Source organism: Thamnophis elegans, chromosome 16 (assembly GCF_009769535.1).
Source record: "Thamnophis elegans isolate rThaEle1 chromosome 16, rThaEle1.pri, whole genome shotgun sequence".
NCBI lineage: Eukaryota > Metazoa > Chordata > Lepidosauria > Squamata > Colubridae > Thamnophis > Thamnophis elegans.
Window position 1 is genome coordinate 30,399,295 of NC_045556.1, and position 23,755 is coordinate 30,423,049.

Genomic DNA, 23,755 nt, shown 5'->3' on the forward strand with positions numbered 1-23,755 from the left:
TCCCCTAATCCTTCTTTTCACCAAACTGGACATACCCAGTTCCTGCAACCGTTCTTTATATGTCAATATCATTTAGACAAAGTTGATCCCCTTATTCTCCACTCCAGAACCTTGGAGTTTGAAGTTCTTTGGTTCTCTTCTCCCACCCTCTGTGTTCCCACGAGGGGATTAGCATCACAGCTCAACTGCCCCCCCTCCCACCCATAAAGACCAGGAGAGCATCGCTGCGCATAGCCAAATGCTACCATAGCAACTATGGCGTTGTCTGATGCCTTTCTTGCACACTAAGATGGACTGACGGGGTGAAGCATAGCTTGGCATTGTCCCTAGTGCGGATTCTTTTCCCAGCCTTGGTCACTTTACGAGGGGTAGACTTCAGTTCCCAGAATTCTTCAGCCAGGGAAATTCTGGGAGCTGAAGTCCTCTGTCCCTCCCTTATTCCTGTTTCCTTTTCCTTCATTATATTCAATTGTTTCAATATTAAGTGTAATTCCTCCTTCCTAACATTTTTCCATTTTCTTCCTTATATTCTTTTCCATTTCAACATTGTCTTTGTTCCTTCCATCCTTCCTTCCTTCTTTCAATACTTCCAATATTTTTTCCTTCATTCCCTTGTCTGTTTCAATATTAAGTACAATTCTTCCTTTCTTCCTATACTTCTTTCCATTTTCTTCCTTATATTCTTTTCCATTTCAACATTGTCTTCCTTTTTTCCTTCCTTCCTTCCTATACGTCTTTCCATTTTCTTCCTTATATTATCTTTTCTGTTTCAACAGTCTTTGTTTCTTCCTTCCTTCCTTCCTTCCTTCCTTCCTTCCTTCCTTCCTTCCTTCCTTCCTTCCCTTCCTATACTTCTTCTTTCATTCATTATATTTTCTTTTCCATTTCAATATTAAGTGTAATTCTTTGTTCCTCCTTCCTTCTTTCAATCCTTCTAATACTTTTTCCTTCATTCTCTTTTCCTTCAATATTAAGTGCAATTCCTTCCTTCCTTCCTTCCTAAGTTATTTCCATTTTCTTCCTTATATAATATTTTCTGTTTCAACATAAAGTGCCTTCCTTCCTTCCCTCCCTCCCATCCCTTTCTTTATGTTTTCTTCATGCTTTCTTTTCTTTTTCCTCTGCTCTTTTTAACCCCCCCCCCCTTTTTCTCCTCTACATTTAGGTTGGATTAGTTTGTACGACGGTCATCAAACTTCTGAAGTAAAAATAAATAAATAAATCCATATTTAAGAAGAAGAAGAAAAAGGAAGACGTTTTTAGTTAAGTCAAACGTTTTAATAAAAGTTTCATCTTTTAAGATTCATCCAACACGTCCAATTGTAACCTTAACAGTAAAGAATATCACCCCAGCTGCTAAAGGTTCAACCAGTCTGAGAACCATTGAAAAGACAACAGTGCAAAATCCAAAAGACACAACTTCCTCACCGCCATTGCTTTGGTACCAAATCTTTGAGGAAGGGGCTCCAGAAAGAAGGAGGAAGAGGAGGAGGAGGAGGAGGAAGAGGAGGAGGAGGAGGGGTGGAGTCATCGTTTAACCTGGCTGTCGCAGCTGGGGTTAATGGGCACTGCAACCCCAACAGATGGAAATGAACTGAACTGAGAAAGATGGATGGATGGAGGTCTGGGTTTTGCAGGAGAGAACTCAAGAGTCGCAAAGCTCAATTCTCTTGTTTGAATTTTGCCATTTAAGGTGTAGGAATGGTGATGTTATTTGCGGAGTTGGCAAATCGGAGGCCAGCTACCTCGGTGCTCAGGCCTGGGTACCCACCACGTAACAGAAAAAAAATAAGATCAATAGATTTGGGGACCCCCTTTCCTGGATAGGACAGATAAGGGGTTTCATCACTTGGCCAGCAGCAGGTATGAAATGCCTTCAGAAACTTTGGGGGCAGATTAGATGACCACTGGAGGGCTCTCCCTTCTCCCTTCCCTGTTCTGTTTTTTAAAAAAGTATTTTAATTTTTAAAATCTTTTCGTAATAAGGACAGGAACAAAATAGCACCTTCATCTTGTCTCCCCTTGATAGCCCAAGATTACAACTCCCATCCTCCACAACTGGGGAGGGGCAAGCACCAAGGGAAGTTTAGCCCAATTGACCTCTCTTAAAAAAAACAAACCCAACCTTTGAAAGAATTAAAGAGATGGAGCAAGACGGGGGAAGAGGGGGGTTAAACAGATGGTGACCACCTTCCAAACTATCATTTTCTCTGATCATGAGCAAGTTGGCTAGGAATAATGGGACTTGGAATCTGTAGTTCAGGAGGGCTCCCCTGCCAGGATCAAGTCTCTAAAGTTGAACAAGGCAGTGAAGAAAAACCAGAAAGAGATGGGGGGGATCTATCTTGGAGAACTTATCAACCATTAAACTTCCAACTAGAAGCAAGCTTGATGGGCTTCCAACCAACTGTGAGTTCACTAGACTTCTAATTTCCCACAATGCCTCAAGGCACACCTCTATGGCATGATGGGAAACTTAATACAGCAGTCCAGGAACCAGAGAAAGGGGAAACAAATCTCTCTTGGAGAACTTACCAACCACCAACCATCCAACTAGAAGCAACCTTGATGGACTTCCATCCAACTGTGAGCTCATCGGACTTCTAATTTCCCACAATGCCCCAAGGTGCTTCTCTATGGCATGATGAGAAATAACAAGAACAGAGAAGGGGGGGGGTCTCTTGGAGAGCTTACCAACAAGCTCCACCTAGGAGCAACCTTGCAAGGGGCTGAGATGGACTTCCGCCCAACTGTGATTCTCATCGGACTTCTAATTTCCCACAATGCCCCAAGGCACTCCTCTAGAGCATGTTGGGAAATAACACAGCAGTTCCAGGAACCAGAGAGAGAAGGAAAATAAAACTTTCTTGGAGAACTTACCAACCACCAACCATCCAACTAGAAGCAACCTTGATGGACTTCCATCCAACTGTGAGCTGACCAGACTTCTAATTTCCCACAATGCCCCCAACTCCTCTAGGGCATGATGAGAAATAACAAGAACCAGAGAAAGAGAGAGAGAAAATTCTCTTGGAGAGCTTACCAACAAGCTCAACTTAGAAGCAACCTTGGCCTTCCATCCAACTGTGATTCTCATCGGACATCTAATTCTAATGCCCCAAGGCACTCCTCTAGGACAAGATGGGAAATTTAGAACTCAGCAGTCCAGGGGTGGGGAAGTCTGCAGGATCCCAGTTTTGGCACTTGTGGGGGGGGGGGGTTTGTCTCCTTGTTGCCACTATTCCCATTCGGGGTGCGAGAAAGTGATGTTGTAGAGATTAGCCCATCGGCCGAAGACTCGTTTCTCGGTGATGAAACGGTGATGATTTCCTTTGTGGCTACGTTCGTTGTGGATGTAAGTGGTGCATTCATCTGGCCCTTTGGGTTCGTAATAGTGGTAGGGCAGCCGGTGGGGAGGGGTCTTACTGTTAGGAGAAAAGACAGGTGAGGTCGAGAAAGGGGATTTCCCCACCCACCCACCCACCCACCCACCCACCTCAAGCCTTGAAAGCCAGGCGGGCGGCTACTTACTTGCAGTAACTGGGGGGCACCATGCCATAAACGTGGAGTTTGTCGCACAATTCCACCGCGATCACCATGGTAAACCATCCGGTGCTCAGCCAGGACCGGGAAGTCTGCCTGGGTAGGGCAGAGAACAACAGAGAAAAAGAGGAAATGTTTTGGAAGCTTCCAACCAAAAGAGAAAGAAAACGGCCACATCACATAAGGAACATCTCCATAAAATGTTCAATAAGTGGCATCTTCCCCACCACCACCACCACCAAGATTGGCCAAAATGTTTAACAATATGTCCCCAAACCCGTTGGAAATATTAACAAATACCTGGCACATATTATCACATGTGGTGGAACTGTATAAAGGCAAGGACATTTTGGATACAAATGCCTGTATGTGGTTAGAAAAAAAATGGACTGGACAATATATAGGGTTTAAGCCAGAGTTATTCTTATTAGGCATTATAGCAATAGCAATAGCAGTTAGACTTATATAGCACTTCATGGGGCTTTCAGCCCTCTCTAAGCGGTTTACAGTGTCAGCATATCGCCCCCAACAACAATCCGGGTCCTCATTTTACCCACCTTGGAAGGATGGAAGGCTGAGTCAACCCTGAGCCGGTGAGATTTGAACAGCCGAACTGCAGAACTGCAGTCAGCTGAAGTAGCCTGCAGTGCTGCATTTAACCACTGCGCCACCTCGGCTCAATTATATCAGACGATTATGATAAAGGGACAATATCCCCAATATTGCACATCTTGACCACGGCAAGAATGGCGTGTGCGTAGTAATAGAAGAGTGGAGATAACAAGGAAGATCCTGGTCCATGAGAAAATGGACAGAGTAACGTTAAAGGATAAACTTTGCATACAACCTAATCTTGCGTAGCTTCTTCTCTGGTAATATTGTACTGCTAACCAGAGCACACAAAACCTTTGCTAGACCAATCCTTGAATACAGCAAACCTGTCTGGAACCCGCACTGCACATCGGACATTAATACAATCGAGCGAGTCCAGAGATATTTCACAAGAAGAGTCCTCCACTCCTCTGCTCGTAACAGAATCCCTTACGCCACCAGGCTCAAAATTTTGGGCTTAGACAACTTAGAACTATGCTACCTTCAGTCTGACCTAAGCATAGTACATAAAATTATCTGCTACAAGGTCCTATCTGTCAACGACTTCTTCAGCTTCAACCTCAATAATACACAGGCAAACAATCGATAGAAACTCAAGATAAACTGCTCCAAACTCGATTGCGGAAAATACGACTTCAGCCACAGAGTGGTCAACGGCTGGAATGCTCTACCTGACTCCTTTGTTACATACTCAAACCCCCCAAAACTTTAACCTTAAACTGTCAACCTCACCCCATTCCTAAGAGGTCCGTAAAGGGGGCGTGCATAAGCGCACCAGCGTGCCCACCATCCCTGTCCTATCGTCCCCATTTATTCGTCCCCATTTCATGTATTCATAATCATGTTTATACTTATGTTAACTAATACGTGCTTGACGAAATGAATAAATGAAGGGGATGGAGAATAATATGTTGAATAGATTCTATCAATTTGGAATCACGGGGTGGAAGTTAAGAATGCCATAGAATGAGGTTAGGTGGAAATGGAAAGGGATGCTATATAGGTATGTATTAAAATGTAGGTATTGGAATAGTTTTCCCAGTTGCAATGGAAGGTTGGGCCATAAGGAAGGCTGAGCACCAAAGAATGGAGGCCTTTGAACTTTGGTGCTGGAGAAGACTTCGGCGAGTCCCTTGGACTGCAAGGCCATCCAACCGGTCAGTCCTAGAGGAGATCAACCCTGGCTGCTCTTTAGAAGGCCAGATCCTGGAGAGGAAACTCAAAGACTTTGGCCACCTGATGAGAAGGAAGGACTCCCTGGAGAAGAGCCTCATGCTGGGAACGATGGAGGGCAAAAGAAGAAGGGGATGGCAGAGAATGAGGGGGCTGGATGGAGTCACCGAAGCAGTTGGCGTGAGCTTAAGTGGGCACCAGAGGATGGTAGAGGACAGGAAGGCCTGGAGGAATGTTGTCCATGGAGTCACAATGGGTCAGACAGAACTTCACAACTAACAACAACAAAAACCCAGTCTAAATTTGAGTCTCCAAATAGTACAATGGATCTTAACCATCCTGGATTCAAAGGGCAAGATGGAATTTAGTAATAGTTCTGTGGCACACCAGAAAATCATTAATTGTGTATCCGTATTTTTAAATGTGTCAAACTTGGTGGGGAAGTTATATATAGCTCGTCCTCCTCTTACGATCACAGTGGAGTCCAAAATCTTCTGTCATTAAGCGAGACATTGGTTCGGTGAGTTTTGCCCCCATTTTACAACTAACAACAAAATTAGAATGAAAGATAAATTTGATCCTCTAGAATAAGTTGGTCAGAAATAATCGTACAGCATTAGCACTGTTTAAAATAGTATATATGTTAGTTTGTTTTTTACCTTTGTTTCATGGTTTCAAGTGGAATACCACTTGACAACTGCACTGAATTCATTTCCTTTCATATTTAAACAATAGGAACATTTTTTTTTTTAAAAAAAGAAAAAAATGTTTCTGAAATTTCCAGCAGGAAAAGAAAGAAAATGTTTTTGAGATTTCCTTTTGGGGAAGGATAAAATGCAGAGGATTTCGTTGGCTTTCGCCAAGGCGCGATGTGGCTAGTTGGCAGTTTAAGGATGTGTGAACTACACCTCCCATCATTCCCTACAACCGCACTGAAAAAGGAGACGGATGGCCGTTTTTCACATTTACGACGCAATATCTCTCCATGGGATAAAGTTCAGACGAGCCCTTTTGCAACCTTCTGACTTAAATAGGGAAGCTTCCTGCAGTGATTCACTTAATAACTGCAGAAAGAGAGGTTATTAAATGGGGGCAAAACTCGCTTAGCAAATATCTCAGTTAGCAACATAATTTTTGGGCTCAATTGTGGACATAAGTGTATTTCAAAGTTTCCTAGGCCATCTGTCCACAAACTTTTGCCAGAGCAGCACACAATTGCCCCCTCCCCCAAAGGATAATATTAGGGCAAATTAGCTCTTTATATGCTATAGGGAACTTCACCCCAGAACAACTAGACACAGGGACGGTTTCTTCTCAAATGCTATCACTCTGCTAAACAAATAATTCCCACAACACTGTCAATAATTTACTAAGACTGTATTACTATTATTCTTCTCTTCCTTCCTAGTATCTATCTCTCCCCACTTATGATTCTAACCATGTTGCTTGTATCTTTCAAATTATATTGTTGTATTTGTTTACTAGTACAATTTGAAAGCTTATTAGTAACCTTGACTAAATGTTGTGTCTTTTTACTCTTGATGAATGCATTTTTATTCTCCTTATGTACACTGAGAGCTTCTGCACCAAAGACAAATTCCTTGTGTGTCCAATCACACTTGGCCAATAAGGCAAGGCTATTCTATTCTATTCTATTCTACTCTATAGTCTATTCTATTCTATACTACTTATATTCTATTCTATTCTATTTTATTCTACTCTACTCTATATTTTATTCCATATTCTATTCTATTCTACTCTACTCTCCTCTATATTCTATTCTATTCTATATTCTATTCTATTCTATTCTACTCTCCTCTATATTCTATTCTATTCTATTTTATTCTACTCTACTCTATATTTTATTCCATATTCTATTCTACTCTATATTCTATTCCATATTCTATTCTATTCTATTCTATTCTATTCTACTCTACTCTATATTCTATTCTACTTATATTCTATTCCATATTCTATTCTATTCTACTCTATTCTATTCCATATTCTATTCTATTCTATTCTACTCTATATTCTTTTCTATTCTATTCTATTCTACTTATATTCTATCCTACCCTTTCTATATTCCCTTCATTTCCATTCCACTCCACTCCACTCTATATTCTATTCTATTCTATTCTATTCTAAATCCAACTTACAAACATTCAGAAATATACAAATTAAACATAGTTCTAATTTGGCTAATTGATTTTAAAGGATGCTCACTAAGTTTTAGCTCGCTAATATTTCTGGGAACTCTCTTGACCAAAGCAGAAAGATTGCAAAAGAACAAACATCGTTCTTGAATTAGGTTTTTGTCTGATTGCGGCTGATATGTTTTGAACCCCTAAAAAGCTTCTCTCTCTCTCCCCCCCCCTCCCTCCCCCTCTCTCTCTCACTGTCTTGTGGCAAGGAGTTCCGCAGGCTCTCGGTTCAGGATGCAAACCATCCCACCACCACCACCCCCTGCGTTCCTCAGGGAAGACTCACCTGTCCTTGCCGGTCTCTTTTCGGAACAATTCGTCAAACTGTTGCATGCGCTTGGGAGAAACCGCGAAGGCCGACATGTTGGGGAAACTGAGGCTGACCCTTTCGATGAGCTTGATGATGCTCTTCTGCATCTTGAGGGGGGGACCCCAGAAAATCAAGATGTTCTCGGGGGTCTTGTTGATGAATTCCTGCGGCCTCTTCAGGACCCGGAAGGCGCTGGAGTGAGCCACGACCCGGAAGGTAGTCTTGTTCCCCACGTCGTCCGAGAAGCCCGTGGTGGGCGCGTCGTTCATGCGGATGGTGCATTCGGACTCGTCGATGGCTCGGCCCAGTTTGCTGCCCAGGAGGTGACTGGAACTGGTGATGAGGGCACATTCATTGCAGTGCTGAACCAAGGGCTGGGGTAGAAAGCAACTCAGTTGGAGCAACTCAGTTGGGCTTAGACCACTAAATCATACTTTTAAATCCCGCGGACCACTAATACAATCTGCCTAATGACCGGCAGGGTGGGCGTGGCTAGGCGGTCATGTGACTGGGTGGGCGTGGCCAACTCGATGCCGCTCACATTGAGGGGCGCCCCGACAGCCTCTACTTGCCCCTCCCCTCCCAGCCCCTCCTCGCCTGCCCACCCGGGCTCCTAGGGGACCCAACAGGAAGCCGTTGCTGGAGCTGAGCAGCCCCCAGGAGAAAGAGTTGGCAAAACACCCGAGAGGGAAGCTCAGCAGATGCACCTCACTGAGGACTAGGAGCATGGGCTTTCCAAGCAGAGGGAAGACCTGCGGGAGTGCAAGGCCAGGTGCCGGTGCCTGGAGGCTCAGCGGGCTGAGATGGTCAGCCAGTTCTAGTCTATGATGCAGTAATAGCAATAGCTTTCAGCCCTCTCTAAGCGGTTTACAGAGTCAGTATATCGCCCCCACAGTCTGGGTCCTCATTTCACCCATCTTGGAAGGATGGAAAGCTGAGTCAATCTTGAGCCGGTGAGATTAGAACTGCTGAACTGCAGATAACAGTCACCTGAAGTGGCCTGCAGTACTGCACCCTAACCACTGCGCCACCTTGGCTCTTGCAGTCCCACTGGAACGAGGCCCTCCGGCTCTTCCCCACCAGCGACTCTTCCCTCCAGCCTTTGCCCAAAGCCCCCCCTCCAGGAGGCTGAAGCAGACCCCAAGTCGGAATTTCTGCCCCCCTCCAACCCGCATAAGAAGACCCCAAAGGGGGAGACTCTCTGCAGCAACACAAGGATATCCATTGCACGTATCCGTCCCAGGGGCCGTAGTTTGAGCACCCCCTGATTTAGTGCAATATAAACAATGCAAAGAAGGATAAGGAAGACAGGGAGGAGAAAGAAGGAGAAGATGGAGAGAAAGGAGGAGGAGGAGGAGGAGGAGGAGGAGGAGGAGGAGAGGGTGGAGAGGTAATTTGGTCCTTTGACGCTTTCAAAATCCAGATTTTTGGAAGCCCCTTCGGAAAACTCCCCGTAATAGGGGGGGGAAATCCACCATCCTTGCGCGAAGAAACTCAGAACTTGGGCAAATTCATCACGCGGTGCACCTGGAGACCTCTTGGCCAGGAAACCCTGTGGTCTTTGCTAGAACCTGGGAGCCCCATCCTAAGCCAACCAGGCACAGAGACCCCTTTCCCCACCTACCCACCACCTCCCTCCCCCTTACCTTCCCTCCGGGCACAGGCAGGTATTCGCCCTTCACCCCCCACTTCTTGAGGCTGGAGGGCAGCGGGGTCTTGGCCTGCGACACGGTGTAACGGAGGAGGGCCTCATTGTGGCTGTTGGAATTGTAAATGATCAGCAGCATGAACAAGGCGAAGAGAATCACCAGCACGACGGTGTGAGGGCTCTGCAGGTACGGACACAAGAAGCGGAAAAGGGGACCACCAGGGGATCACGAGGTCAGCCAGGAATCACCGAGCCCCTGAGAAGAGCTGCCATATTTCCCTCCCCTTCCTCTTTGCCATTTTTTAATTTGAATTTTATTTGAATTCCCTTCCTCTTTGCCATTTGTTAATTTGAATTTTGCCAAAAAATCCCTTCCCTTCCTCTTTGCCATTTTTAATTTGAATTTTGCAAAAAAAAATCCCTTCCCTTCCTCTTTGCCATTTTTTAATTTGAATTTTGCAAAAAAAAAAATCCCTTCCCTTCCTCTTTGCCATTTTTAATTTGAATTTTGCCAAAAAATTCCTTCCCTTCCTCTTTGCCATTTTTTAATTTGAATTTTATTTGAATTCCCTTCCTCTTTGCCATTTGTTAATTTGAATTTTGCCAAAAAATCCCTTCCCTTCCTCTTTGCCATTTTTTAATTTGAATTTTGCCAAAAAAATCCCTTCCCTTCCTCTTTGCCATTTTTTAATTTGAATTTTGCAAAAAAAATTCCCTCTCCTTCCTCTTTGCCATTTTTTAATTTGAATTTTGCCAAATTTTTCCTCCCTTTCCTCTTTGCCATTTTTTAATTTGAATTTTATTTGAATTCCCTTCCTCTTTGCCATTTGTTAATTTGAATTTTGCCAAAAAATCCCTTCCCTTCCTCTTTGCCATTTTTTAATTTGAATTTTGCCAAAAAATCCCTTCCCTTCCTCTTTGCCATTTTTTAATTTGAATTTTATTTGAATTCCCTTCCTCTTTGCCATTTGTTAATTTGAATTTTGCCAAAAAATCCCTTCCCTTCCTCTTTGCCATTTTTTAATTTGAATTTTGCCAAAAAATCCCTTCCCTGCCTCTTTGCCATTTTTTAATTTGAATTTTATTTGAATTCCCTTCCTCTTTGCCATTTGTTAATATGAATTTTGCCAAAAAATCCCTTCCCTTCCTCTTTGCCATTTTTTAATTTGAATTTTGCCAAAAAATCCCTTCCCTTCCTCTTTGCCATTTTTTAATTTGAATTTTGCCAAAAAATCCCTTCCCTTCCTCTTTGCCATTTTTAATTTGAATTTTGCAAAAAAAAAAATCCCTTCCCTTCCTCTTTGCCATTTTTTAAATTTGAATTTTGCCAAAAAAATCCCTTCCCTTCCTCTTTGCCATTTTTTAATTTGAATTTTGCCAAAAAAAATCCCTTCCCTTCCTCTTTGCCATTTTTTAATTTGAATTTTGCCAAAAAAAATCCCTTCCCTTCCTCTTTGCCATTTTTTTAATTTGAATTTTGCCAAAAAAATCCCTTCCCTTCCTCTTTGCCATTTTTAATTTGAATTTTGCAAAAAAAAATTCCCTCTCCTTCCTCTTTGCCATTTTTTAATTTGAATTTTACCAAATTTTTCCTCCCTTTCCTCTTTGCCATTTTTTTATTTGAATTTTGCCAAAAAATCCCTTCCCTTCCTCTTTGCCATTTTTTAATTTGAATTTTATTTGAATTCCCTTTCTCTTTGCCATTTTTAATTTGAATTTTGCAAAAAAAAAATCCCTTCCCTTCCTCTTTGCCATTTTTTAATTTGAATTTTGCCAAAAAAATCCCTTCCCTTCCTCTTTGCCATTTTTTAATTTGAATTTTGCAAAAAAAAATTCCCTCTCCTTCCTCTTTGCCATTTTTTAATTTGAATTTTACCAAATTTTTCCTCCCTTTCCTCTTTGCCATTTTTTTATTTGAATTTTGCCAAAAAAATCCCTTCCCTTCCTCTTTGCCATTTTTTAATTTGAATTTTATTTGAATTCCCTTTCTCTTTGCCATTTTTAATTTGAATTTTGCAAAAAAAAAAATCCCTTCCCTTCCTCTTTGCCATTTTTTAATTTGAATTTTGCCAAAAAAATCCCTTCCCTTCCTCTTTGCCATTTTTTAATTTGAATTTTGCAAAAAAAAATCCCTTCCCTTCCTCTTTGCCATTTTTTAATTTGAATTTTGCCAAAAAAATCCCTTCCCTTCCTCTTTGCCATTTTTTAATTTGAATTTTGCAAAAAAAAATTCCCTCTCCTTCCTCTTTGCCATTTTTTAATTTGAATTTTGCCAAATTTTTCCTCCCTTTCCTCTTTGCCATTTTTTTATTTGAATTTTATTTGAATTCCCTTCCTCTTTGCCATTTTTTAAATTGGAATTTTGCAAAGATTGGACAAATTCTGCTTTGCTTCCCTTCCTCTTTGCCATTTTTTAATTTGAATTTTATTTGAATTCCCTTTCTCTTTGCCATTTTTAATTTGAATTTTGCAAAAAAAAATCCCTTCCCTTCCTCTTTGCCATTTTTTAATTTGAATTTTGCCAAAAAAATCCCTTTCCTTCCTCTTTGCCATTTTTTAATTTGAATTTTGCCAAAAAAATCCCTTCCCTTCCTCTTTGCCATTTTTTAATTTGAATTTTGCCAAAAAAAAATCCCTTCCCTTCCTCTTTGCCATTTTTTAATTTGAATTTTGCCAAAAAAATCCCTTCCCTTCCTCTTTGCCATTTTTTAATTTGAATTTTGCCAAAAAAAAAAATCCCTTCCCTTCCTCTTTGCCATTTTTTAATTTGAATTTTGCAAAAAAAAATTCCCTCTCCTTCCTCTTTGCCATTTTTTAATTTGAATTTTGCCAAATTTTTCCTCCCTTTCCTCTTTGCCATTTTTTTATTTGAATTTTATTTGAATTCCCTTCCTCTTTGCCATTTTTTAAATTGGAATTTTGCAAAGATTGGACAAATTCTGCTTTGCTTCCCTTTCTCTTAGCCTGACTTTTGCAAATACGCTGCTTGGCGTATAAATAAAACATTTTCCCTGTGGCGATACAGCCATTCCTTGATGCCAAATCAATGGAAGGTTTGCATTTTAAACAACAACAACAACAGAACAAAACTTTCATTCTCATCCTGTAGTTTCTTTCCAGAACAGGTTAAACAAAACAAAAAGAGGAGGCTGAAATCCACAAGAAATTGACCAGGCCCCTCAACTACATGGAGGGGCTTTCTTTCTAACCCCCCACCCCCTTGCAGCCTGTCCATTTTCCTGGACTACAAAACCCATACAAAGGGCAGAACTTCCTTCGCTGCCCTGATTTTTAGGATCAGGCCTCAAAATCTTGCAAAGGTTTAAAGCTTAAAAATTGAAACGCAGGGGTGTTAAACTTTTGCAGGAAAATGGACCCCGTTTTACTCTGGGCAGATGGAAATCTACCCCCCCCCCCCGTCCTCTCTTCTGGGGAGCTCCACCCCCCCCTTGCTAAAAATCTCACCTTCCAAGAAAGGATGATGGGAGGGAGAGTCCTTTGCCCCATTTTGGCCCTGCCACCAATGCAATTTAAGTTCATGGCTCACTTCTCTCCTTCTGCATTTCGCTCTCCACTCGTCCTGCCGCCCCCCCTTCTCTGTCCCTCCCCTTTCTGTCTCTCTCTCTCCCCCCCCACCCAAAGGAGCTGGACTCCAAGTCATAAGTCAAGGACGAGATGCATTTTGCAAACAATGGCGATGGAAGGGGGGGGGGAAAGGATTTGCCCCCCCCCCCCTTAGTTTGCACCATCGTTCCCATTTAAACCGCACATCCAGGAAGAGGGTGGGAGGATCTGACCACGTTCTCCCCCAAAATTCATACCTGGTGGTTTTTCATTGTGGTCTCAGAAGTTTAGGTTGGAAATTCAGTCACTCTGACCTGGGCACCTGCGTTGAAGTCAAAGGGAGAAAGTCACCTCAAGAGCTCCAGAGTTGTCTCCAAATCTTAGATTCCTCATTCATTCTATCACTCTGACCATTCCACCTCTCTCTCTTTTTCTCTCTCTCCTTCTCTCTCTCCCTCTCTCTCCTTCTCTCTTTCCCCCTCCCCCTTCTCTCTCTTTCCCTCTCTCCTTTTCTCACTTTATCTCTCTCTCTCACACACACACACACACATACACCTATCAGCTATGTCTATCATCTATGTATCTCTATCATCCATCCATCCATCCATCTCTATGTCTGTCTGTCTATCTCCATCATATCTATCTATCTATCTATCTATCTATCTATCTATCTATCTATCTATCATCTATCTATCTATCATCTATCTATCTATCTATCCATCCATCCATCTATCTATCTATCTATCTATCTATCATATCTACCTACCTACCTACCTCATCTATCATTTCACTCTCTCACTTACCTACCTATCTATCTATCATTATCTATCTATCTATCATTATCTATCTATCTATCTATCTATCTATCTATCTATCCATCCATCCATCTATCTATCTATCATATCTACCTACCTACCTACCTCATCTATCATTTCACTCTCTCACTTACCTATCATCTATCTATCTATCTATCTATCTATCTATCTATCTATCTATCTATCTATCTATCATCTATCTATCTATCTATCTATCTATCTATCTATCTATCTATCTATTTACCTACCTACCTACCTACCTCATCTATCATTTCACTCTCTCATCTACCTACCTACCTACCTACCTACTTACCTATCATCTATCTATCTATCTATCTATCTATCTATCTATCTATCTATCTATCTATCTATCTATCTACCTACCTACCTACCTACCTACCTACCTACCTACCTACCTACCTACCTCATCTATCATTTCACTCTCTCATCTACCTACCTACCTATCTATCATCCATCTATCTATCTATCTATCTATCTATCTATCTATCTATCTATCTATCTATCTATCTATCTATCTATCTATTTACCTACCTACCTACCTACCTACCTACCTACCTACCTACCTACCTACCTCATCTATCATTTCACTCTCCTATCTATCTATCTATCTATCTATCTATCTATCTATCTATCTATCTATCTATCTATCATCTATCTACCTACCTACCTACCTACCTCATCTATCATTTCACTCTCCTATCTATCTATCTATCTATCTATCTATCTATCTATCTATCTATCTATCTATTATCTATCTATTATCTATCTATCTATCTATCTATCTATCTATCTATCTATCTATCTATCTATCTATCTATCTATCTATCTATCTATCTACAGCCGTCCCATCTTCTAAACAACTCCTGGAAGCTCCTAAATCAGGCAGCCGCAAGGCTTCAAATTTGTCTTTTGGTCCTAAATTAACACACACACCCTCTTCATCCACCTTTCCAGCAAATATTATTTCTTGGGCCACGGGAGTCTCCGCTGGGAAAAACAGCAGAAGAAAAGAATTCGGTGGGTCTACGGAAGCATCGCTTCGAAGCACATTATGATTTAAAACTCTGGAAAAACTCCAATCCTTTTATTCAAAAGTACCCCAAAGGTTGGCCCCTCCATCCAGAAACTGGCCTCCCCCCCCCTTTCTCATTTTCTAAGATCCAAATGGAGGCAGATACCTTCCGTTTGAGGACTCCTCCTTGACAGCGACTGGAAAAATTGACTAATTTTCCATAAAAGAAGAGAAGGAGGGAGGGGGGGGAGGGAGAAGAAAGTCCAAGGGACGAGAACAATCGTATCTGCTTAGCATTCAGGGGTTATCAACCTTTCTATACCTACCGTCCCCTTTTGTATCTCTGTTAGTAGTAAAATTTTCTAACTGCCCACCGGGTTCCACAGTAACGGTGATTTATAAAGTAGGGAAGTAACTTTGCTTTATAAAATTTATAAAGCAGAGTTACAGCAAACCCCCTACCGCCCACCAGGAAAGCTGGAACGCCCACTAGTGGGCGGTAGGGAGCAGGTCGACTACCACTGGCTTAGATTAAAGTTGTTGTCTCATTTCCCTGGGTAAACTCTTGCCTCCTCTGTGCATCCTCTGTCAAACAAGAAATAAAAGCGTCTTTTATTGGAGTGCTTCAAGAGACGGGGAAGATTTTATGATTGGCTAGAGAAAGGAAAAGAAAGAAGGGAGAAGATATAGAACCCAGGCGATGTTACTATCATAACAAAAGGGACGTGGAAACAAATTGTAAGCAGTGATTTGAGGGGAGAAAAGGGTTTAGATCAGTGTTTCTCAACCTTGGCGACTTTAAGTCGTGTGGACTTCAACTCCCAGAATCACAGCTGGCTGGGGGATTCTGGGAGTTGAAGTCCACAGGACTTAAAGTCGCCAAGGTTGAGAAACACTGGTTTAGATATTTTGTCAACTAATTTTTAGGGTAGGAAGAGGAAGAGTAGGAGAAAGGGAAGGGAAGGGGAGAAGGAAGGGGAAGGAGAGGAGGGTGGAAGGGAGATAAAGAGAAGAAGAGAGGAAAGAGAAAGAGAGCAGTAGGGGAGAGGTAAGGGAAGAAGGAAGAAGGAAGGAGAGCAGGGAAAGAAGAAAGAGGTAAGGAGAAGAGGGTGGAAGGGAGAGGAAGAGAAGGAGAGAGGGTAGGAAGAGGAAGAGTAGAAGTAGGAGTAGGAGAAAGGGAAGAAGGAAAGGGAAGGAGAGAAGGAAGGAAGAAAGTAGAGAAGGGAGGGAAGGAGAAAGAAAGGGAAAATAAGGTGGTGCTACAAAAAGGAGGAAGAGATGGCAAATAAAGCAACCCAAACTGTATATTATATAACCTATTAAATGAAATAATAAATGTATAAGAATGATAAATGTAAAGAAGGAGAACAATCATGTGAATGTAGACTTAAAATGGTATGTAGGAGACTAAAAAATAAAAAAAAATTCTGAGAAAAAAGGAAGAAATAAAAGCGTATTGTGGATGAATAAACCAAGGAAGCAATCTTTCTCTTTGGATTTAAATCCCAAAGGGGGAGAAGTGAATGATATTTCCCCATTTTTCTGCACAGGCCAAGCTGGGCATTCATTGCAAGAGCTTTGGAATATATTCTATATATTTAAAAGGACCAAAATAACCTGGAGGAAGGCGGGGGTACCCCACCCACCCCCATTTACCATGGCAGGAGGTCTCCTTAGAGTGAAAGCAGGAGCACATCTGGCTGGGTCTTTTCCTTCGTCTTGGGGGTGCCATTTCTGACTTCCGGATTGGTCTTCCATGCGTCTGGATTTTCTCTCTCTCTCTTAGCCTCACATCACGGTTGGGGGGGTCCAAAATGAGGATGGGCAAGCAGAGCTGTGGAATAACCAGGATGCATGTCAGAATGAACGTAAAAAGAGTGATAGGTTTATGATCAAGCAAAAGGAAAGAAAGAAAGAAAGAAAGAAAGACAGACAGACAGACAGAAAGAAAGAAGGAAGAAAAGAAAGAAAGAAAGAAAGAAAAAAGAGGAAAAGAAGGAAAGAAAGAGGTAGAGAGGGAAGGAAAAGAAAGGAAGGAAGGAAGAGGGAGGGTGGGAGGGAGGGAGGGAGGGAAAGGAGGAAGGAAATAACAGTAAGAAATCATATAACAGAGTTGAAAGGGACTTCGGAGGTCTTCTAGTCCAACTTCATTCTCAAACAGGAGATGCTACTATTCAGGACAAGAATAGTAAAAGAAAAAGAAAAAGAAAGAAAGAAAGAAAAAAAGAAAAAAAAGAAAGAAAGAGGGAGAGGAGGAGGGAGAGGAGGAGGGAGGGAAGGAAATAACAGTAACAGAAATCATAGAGTTGAAAGGGACCTTGGAGGTCTTCTAATCCAACTTCATGCTCAAACAGGAGACCCTACTATTCAGGACAAGAAAAAGAAAGAAAGAAAGAAAGAAAAAAGAAAGAAAGAAAGAAAGAAAGAGGGAGAGGAGGAGGGAAGGAAGGAAATAACAGTAACAGAAATCATATAACAGAGTTGAAAGGGACCTTGGAGGTCTTCTAATCCAACTTCATGCTCAAACAGGAGACCCTACTATTCAGGACAAGAAAAAGAAAGAAAGAAAAGAAAGAAAGAAAGAAAGAAAGAAAGAAAGAAGGAGGGAGGGAAGGAAGGAAATAACAGTAACAGAAATCATATAACAGAATTGAAAGGGACGTTGGAGGTCTTCTAGTCCAACTTCATACTCAAACAGGAGACGCTACTATTCAGGACAAGAAAGAAAGAGAAAAAGAGAAAGAAAAAAAAGAGGAAGGAAGGAAGGAAAGAAAGAAAAAGAAAGAAAAAGAAAGAGAGAGAGTGAAAGGAAGGAAGGAAGGTGGGTGAGTAGGTGGAAGGAAGGAAACAAGGAAATAAATAGAAATAGGAATAATAGAAATTGAAATAATAGAAATTGAAATAGTAGAAATAGAGATACAGAAATAGAGATACAGAAATAGAAATATTACAATCTCTTCTCCCTCCTCAGTTGATCTGAACAAGACCCACATTTTCTGGGGGAAGATCAATCAACCACTTGAAGCCAAAAAGACTTCATTTGGCTAAGCTTCCCAACATCCCCCATCCCCCCTTTTCTTGCTGCATCCATCTTAAGCCAAGCTGCTGGCTCTCTGAAGCGGGGAGAATGCCCGGCTCTTAAGCCTGCCAGGAAATGCCCAGGCAGCTCTCATTAGAGGCCATCCAAAAAAAAAAAATGCCAAAAGAATTCTCTCACAATCTGGGGAAAATGGGGAGACAGGGAGCACTGCACCCCAATCATGGGGAACCATCTCCCTTCCCCATCCCAGACTGGCATCCAAGCCACCCAGCCGCTTTTCACTTGCCTTGGCAAACCCCTGCCCTCCTTTTTCTTCTGAATGCTGGGCATTGCAAAGAGGGGTTTTGGATTATTTAATTTAATTTTTAAGGCTTTTCCAGCTGCAAATGTTGCCTCTTCTCTACCCACCACTCCCAAAAGGCTCTATATCCCAACACTGTTCCAACGGGAGAAAGAAGAATCAGACCAGGCAGTTTGGATGCCCAGGATCTGCCTGGGACCCGGCTTCCTCCAGTGGGGGTGGGGGGGTTTCTCCCTTCCTGCAGCCCCCACCCCACCCCACCCCTAAAAATCCAGGCTTCTGTGCAAGGCCCTGGCGTGCTTAACTCACCCGCTGGTCCAGGCAGTCGGTTTCCCAGGGGAGCGGAGGAGTTAAAAGGACAGCGGCCAAGCTGGCATGTTGGGGTTCGGGTGTGTCTCCAAATTCCAGGAAGCGGAAGGTGGGTTTGGGTCTCTCCTCTCTGCCCCCTCCCCAAAAGCTGGACCCCTGTTTTAATGGCAGTTTTAACGGCAGTGCATCTTGGAGATAGCTGTAGACTGGAGCATCCAGAGAGGAAATCTGGCAGGCTGAATTTTCCTGGGTCCTCGGTTTCCCCTCGGTTTCCCCCCTCGGTTTCCCACTTTTTCCTCCTCCTCCTCCTGCTCCTCCTCCTCCTCCTCCTCCTCCTCCTCCCCCTCCTGCTGTGCCCCAATCCAATTTCAGCAGCGTTCAAAAAGGAAATGTCAAAGGCTGGTCTTACAAGGGATGGCAGCTGGTGGGGACGTGCAGAGAAGATGGCCAGCTTGTTCCCAGGTTTCCGGCTCCTTTTTTTTCTCTCTCTCTCTCTCTTTCCCCCCGTTGGAGGAAAGGATTTCGGTCTGACGCAGATTGGGGATGAGTTGATACAAACCGATGCCAAGCAGTTACATCGAGAACTCTGTGTGCTGGAGTCACAATAAGCCACATTGGTGTGGGTTTTTTTCCTTCCACCACCCAAAGAATTCAGAATCTGCTCTCTCTTTCTCTGGATCTCTGCAGCCCATTTAGAACGGACAGGGGTTACTCAACGTGCTAAATCAATAAGCAAGGTAAATAAAGGAAAGTTCTACATTTAGGCAGGAAAAACCCAATGCACAGGTATAGCATAGATAGGTATCTTGCTCAATGGTAGTAACTGTGGAAGGGATCTTGGAGTCCTAGTGGACAACCACTTAAATAGGAGCCAGCCGTGTGCAGCAGCTGCCAAAAAAGCCAACACAGTTCTAGGCTGCATCAACAGAGGGAGAGAATCAAGATCACATGAAGGGTTAATGCCACTTTATAAGGCCTTGGTAATAATGCCACACTTGGAATACGGCATCCAGTTTTGGTTGCCACGATGTAGAAAAGATGTGGAGACTCTAGAAAGAGTGCAGAGAAGAGCATCAAAGATGATTAGGGGATTAGAGGCTAAAACATATGAACGGCTGCAGGAACTGTGCATGTCTAGTTTAATAGAAAGAAGGACCAGGGGAGACATGATAGCAGAGTTGCAATATCTCAGGGGCTGCCCCAAAGAATAGGGAGTCAAGCTATTCTCCAAAGCACCTGAGGGTAGAACAAGAAGCAATGGGTGGAAACTAATCAAGGAGAGAAGCAACTTAGAACTAAGGAGAAATTTCCTGACAATGAGAACAATTAATCAGTGGAACAACTTGCTTCCAGAAGTTGTGAATGCCCCAACACTGGAAGTTTTTAAGAAGATGTTGGATAACCATTTGTCTGAAGTGCTGTAGGGTCTCCTGCCAAAGCAGAGGGTTGGACTAGAAGACCTCCAAGGTCCCTTCCAACTCTGTTATTCTGTTCTATTCTAAATGCAAGATTAAAAAAACAAATAAACAGACACAAACCATCTCCTCTTTGCTAATACTAAACAAACAGACCATTGTGGGACTTGCAGTCTGCAGATGTAACTTATTTATAAAATGTATTTGCTATCTATCTCTGCAACATTTTGAACTTTTCTGACTAATATGTTGTGAGAACAAGACACTATGCCTGGGACTGACTCAACGTTCTTCGTTCATTTACCCCGAATTGTCAAATCTCTCTGCAGAGATAACAATCCACCCAAGGATTGAAAAAAAAACCCGGTCTTTCAGAAGGTGATAACCAAACTATTATCTTTCACCGGAAACTCATCAATATTCCATAATAAAGAGCTAATTCAAGATGGACTAACAGCCTGTTGCCTACATGGCAGGGTTTTTTTTTCCTTCTGGCTGAAAGACTGAAATCCTTTGGCAGAAAATGGGTTATAAGTAACCCTGGGGAGGTCCGTCGTAACTTCAGATGGTCATTAAGCAACTCATCATGAGTCGAGGACTACAGCCTCCTGGGTTATTAAAGCTACTAGATAATCCTTTAAACGCTGCATTTTCTGGATCTTCTTAAATTTTCTTGTGAGGCAAAATAGTAGAATTGGAAGGGCCCTTGGAGGTCTTCTAGTCCAACCCTCTGCTCAAGCAGGAGAACTTATACCATTTCAGACAAGTGGTTGCCCAGTCTCTTCTTGAAAACCTCCAGTGATGAAGCACCCACAACTTCTGGTGGCAAGCTGTTCCACTGATTAATAGACAAACAGACTTGGAAGGGACCTTGGAGGTCTTCTAGTCCAATTCCTTGCTCATGCAGGAAATTCCATTTCAGATAAATGGCTATTCAATCTCTTAAAAACCTCCCCAGTGTTGGAGCATTTACAAGTCCTGGAGGCGAAATCATTCCACTGATTAATTGTTCTCACTGCCAGGAAATTTCTCCTTAATTCTAGGTTGCTTCTCTCCTTGAATTAAGGAGAAATTTCATGACAGCTAGGGCTGTCTCAGACAGGGATGGGGGTCAAGCTATTTTCCAAGGCACCCGAAGGCCAGACAAGGAACAATGGATGGAAACTAACCAAGGAGAGATTCAACCTGGAAATAAGGAGGAATTTTCTGACAGTGAGAAACAATCAACCCATGGAGCAGAAGTTGCCTTCAGAAGTTGTGGGAGCTTCATCACTGGAGGCTTTCAAGAAGAGGCTGGACTGCCATCTGTCAGAAATGGCGTAGGGTTTCCTGCTTGGGGGGTGGGTGGGTTGGACTAGATGACCTACAAGGTCCCTTCCAACTCTATTAATCTGTAAATCTGTATGTAGAGGAATATAAGATTTTGGAATGTATATTTATTCTACTTAACCTAGAAATAAGGAGGAACTTAGTGACAGCGAGGACAATCCACCCATGGAACAGAAGTTGCCTTCGGAAGTTGTGGGAGCTTCATCACCGGAGGCTTCCAAGAAGAGACTGGGCTGCTCTCTGTCAGAAATGGTGTAGGGGTCTCCTGCTTGGGCAGAAGGGGGTTGGCCTAGATGACCTCCAACTCCAAGGTCCCTTCCAGCTCTCTTGTACTATACTATGTTGGAATTTTGTAACGATATTTCTTTCCACTTTTGTTATTCTGTACTTAATCAGTGGAACAATTTGCCTCTAGAGGACTGTTGGAATTTTTTTTTTTTGAGACATCTAGAAGAAAAAGCTTTTTTTTTCCTAGTTCAAAAAGGATTTGGTATCTATACCCTCTCCTCTGCTCTCCAAATTCAGTTGCCATAGTAACCCTGGATCACTCCTTGTAAGATCTCTGTGCCGGTTAAAATAGGCTTAGCAAGGGATTTTTTAAATAATAATAATAATAATAATAAAGAAAGCAAAGGCATTTTAAGCCCACAGTCGTAAACAGGCAGTTTCACACAAACGCTATTGTTTAGAAAATCTTCTTGATTCAGAGACTCAGAGCTGGCTGCCCTTTAGAGGTTCCCGAATAGCACATTTGTTTTTGGGGGTTGACCCCACAACACAATGCTTGCAAATTCCATATTTCAGACACCAAAGGGATGCCTTGTTCTGCTTCTCTTTAAGCTCCGACAAACGGCAGATCTGTTTCTCTGTGGGATAGGAATTATAAATTAACGATGTCAACTGCATATAAAGAGAATTTATATAAGATGTTTTATAGATGGCCTCTTCCATCAGCGAGGCTGGCAAAGACATTTTAAAGACAAATCAGCTAAATGTTGGAATTGCCACCAGATATCTGGGTCTTACTATCATATGTTGTGGAAAAGCAAAGAAGTATTGGACAAAAATAAAGATATGGTTGGAAAAAAGGTGATAAAACAACAGATTGAGTTTAAAGCAGAAATATTTTTTGTTGGGGATCCGGCCTGAAACTTATAACAGAGAAAATATATATTTAATTATCAGTGTATTGATTGCAGCTAGAATTGTATTTGCACAATATTGGAAAAGTGGAGAGATCCCTACCACCAATGAGAAGGGGACTGGGAAAATATTAGAATGTGCAGAAATGAATAGACTAAAACTAGCAATTAAGGAGAAGGAACAAGCTAATTATTATATGATATGGGAAGCATTTTACCAATGGTTAGAGAATTAAAAAAGGAAATTGGAAATAAAGGAAGAAGATAATAGCAACAACAAAAAGACAATATGTCCCTCATCTTACCAACGCAGCAAACTTGGCCCCACAATTTTGATTTAAACTTTTTTTTTTTTAACCAGAAACAAGGGAGCGAAACAGCTTCATAAATTCCTTTGGAATGTTGGAAGTAAACATAAAGCAGCCTTTAATCTCTTTGTCGCATTCCCCGCCTCCCTCCCAAAAATTTCAGAAGTTTGGGCAGCCCCTGGCAGGTTCCGCCCCAAAAACAAGGTCTTAAATCAAGAATAATGGGCATTGCAGTCCATTGTCCCCCATCAAATCTTTCTTCTAGTTCCCTGCCCTGATTTATTCAGCTGGTGTGAGCAAAATTTGAGCAATTCTTTTAATTCAATTTTCATTTCCAAAAAGCTAATGACTCAGACAGGGTTGATGCCAGTTTTAAGTAATATCTTTCCGACTGGCAGCTATTCATATATTGCAGAAAGGAGGAGGAGGAGGAGGAAGAGGAGGAGGAGGAGGAGAGATTATGTTGAAGAAGGAAGGAGAAGGAGCAGGTGGAGGAGGAGAGTATGTTGAAGGAAAGAGAAGGAGCAGGAGCAGGAGGAGGAGGAGAAATGTTGAAGAAGGAAGGAGGAGGAGGAGGAGAAGAGATTATGTTGAAGAAGGAAGGAGAAGGAGTAGGTGGAAGATGAGGAGGAGAAGAAATTATGTTGAAGAAGGAAGGAGGAAGAGTAGGTGGAGTAGTAGGAGAAGAAGAGATTATGTTGAAGAAGGAAGGAGGAGGAGGAAGAGGAGGAGGAGAAGAAGAAGAAATTATGTTGAAGAGAAGGGAGGAGGAGGAGGAGGAGGAGGAGGAGGAGAAATGTTGAAGGGAGGAGGAGGAGAAGAAGAAATTATGTTGAAGAAGGAAGGAGGAGGAAGAAGAGGAGAAGAAATTATCTTGAAGAAGGAAGGAAGGAAGGAAGGAAGGAAGGAGGAGGAGGAGGAGAAATTATGTTGAAGAAGGAAGGAGGAGGAGGAAGAGGAGAAGAAATTATGTTGAAGAAGGAAGGAGGAGGAGGAAGAGGAGAAGAAATTA

General features: G+C 42.2%; 1 protein-coding gene across 2 annotated transcripts; it reads right to left on the reverse strand.

Moving 5' to 3' along the window:
• Positions 1 to 1,450: 1,450 nt before the first annotated feature.
• Positions 1,451 to 19,206, reverse strand: ST6GALNAC6 (ST6 N-acetylgalactosaminide alpha-2,6-sialyltransferase 6). Of its 2 annotated transcripts, none has more exons than XM_032233509.1 (7): positions 18,959 to 19,206; positions 16,556 to 16,733; positions 13,309 to 13,373; positions 9,486 to 9,668; positions 7,816 to 8,213; positions 3,532 to 3,639; positions 1,451 to 3,425 (listed from the first exon to the last, which is right to left on the reverse strand). In XM_032233509.1, exons 3-7 carry the CDS (start codon positions 13,321 to 13,323, stop codon positions 3,239 to 3,241), a joined length of 891 nt encoding a protein of 296 aa, XP_032089400.1. In that variant the 5' UTR covers positions 13,324 to 13,373; positions 16,556 to 16,733; positions 18,959 to 19,206; the 3' UTR covers positions 1,451 to 3,238. The 2 variants fall into 2 exon arrangements, with proteins under 2 accessions (XP_032089400.1, XP_032089399.1); XM_032233508.1 differs by lacking the exon at positions 18,959 to 19,206 and adding an exon at positions 18,550 to 18,922.
• Positions 19,207 to 23,755: the final 4,549 nt, after the last annotated feature.

Coding starts and splice junctions, on each gene's coding strand:
- ST6GALNAC6 (XM_032233509.1), bottom strand. Junction 8,214..9,485: donor TGCCTGTGCCCGGAGGGAAG/GTAAGGGGGAGG, acceptor TTTCTACCCCAG/CCCTTGGTTCAGCACTGCAA. Junction 3,426..3,531: donor GTGCCCCCCAGTTACTGCAA/GTAAGTAGCCGC, acceptor TTCTCCTAACAG/TAAGACCCCTCCCCACCGGC.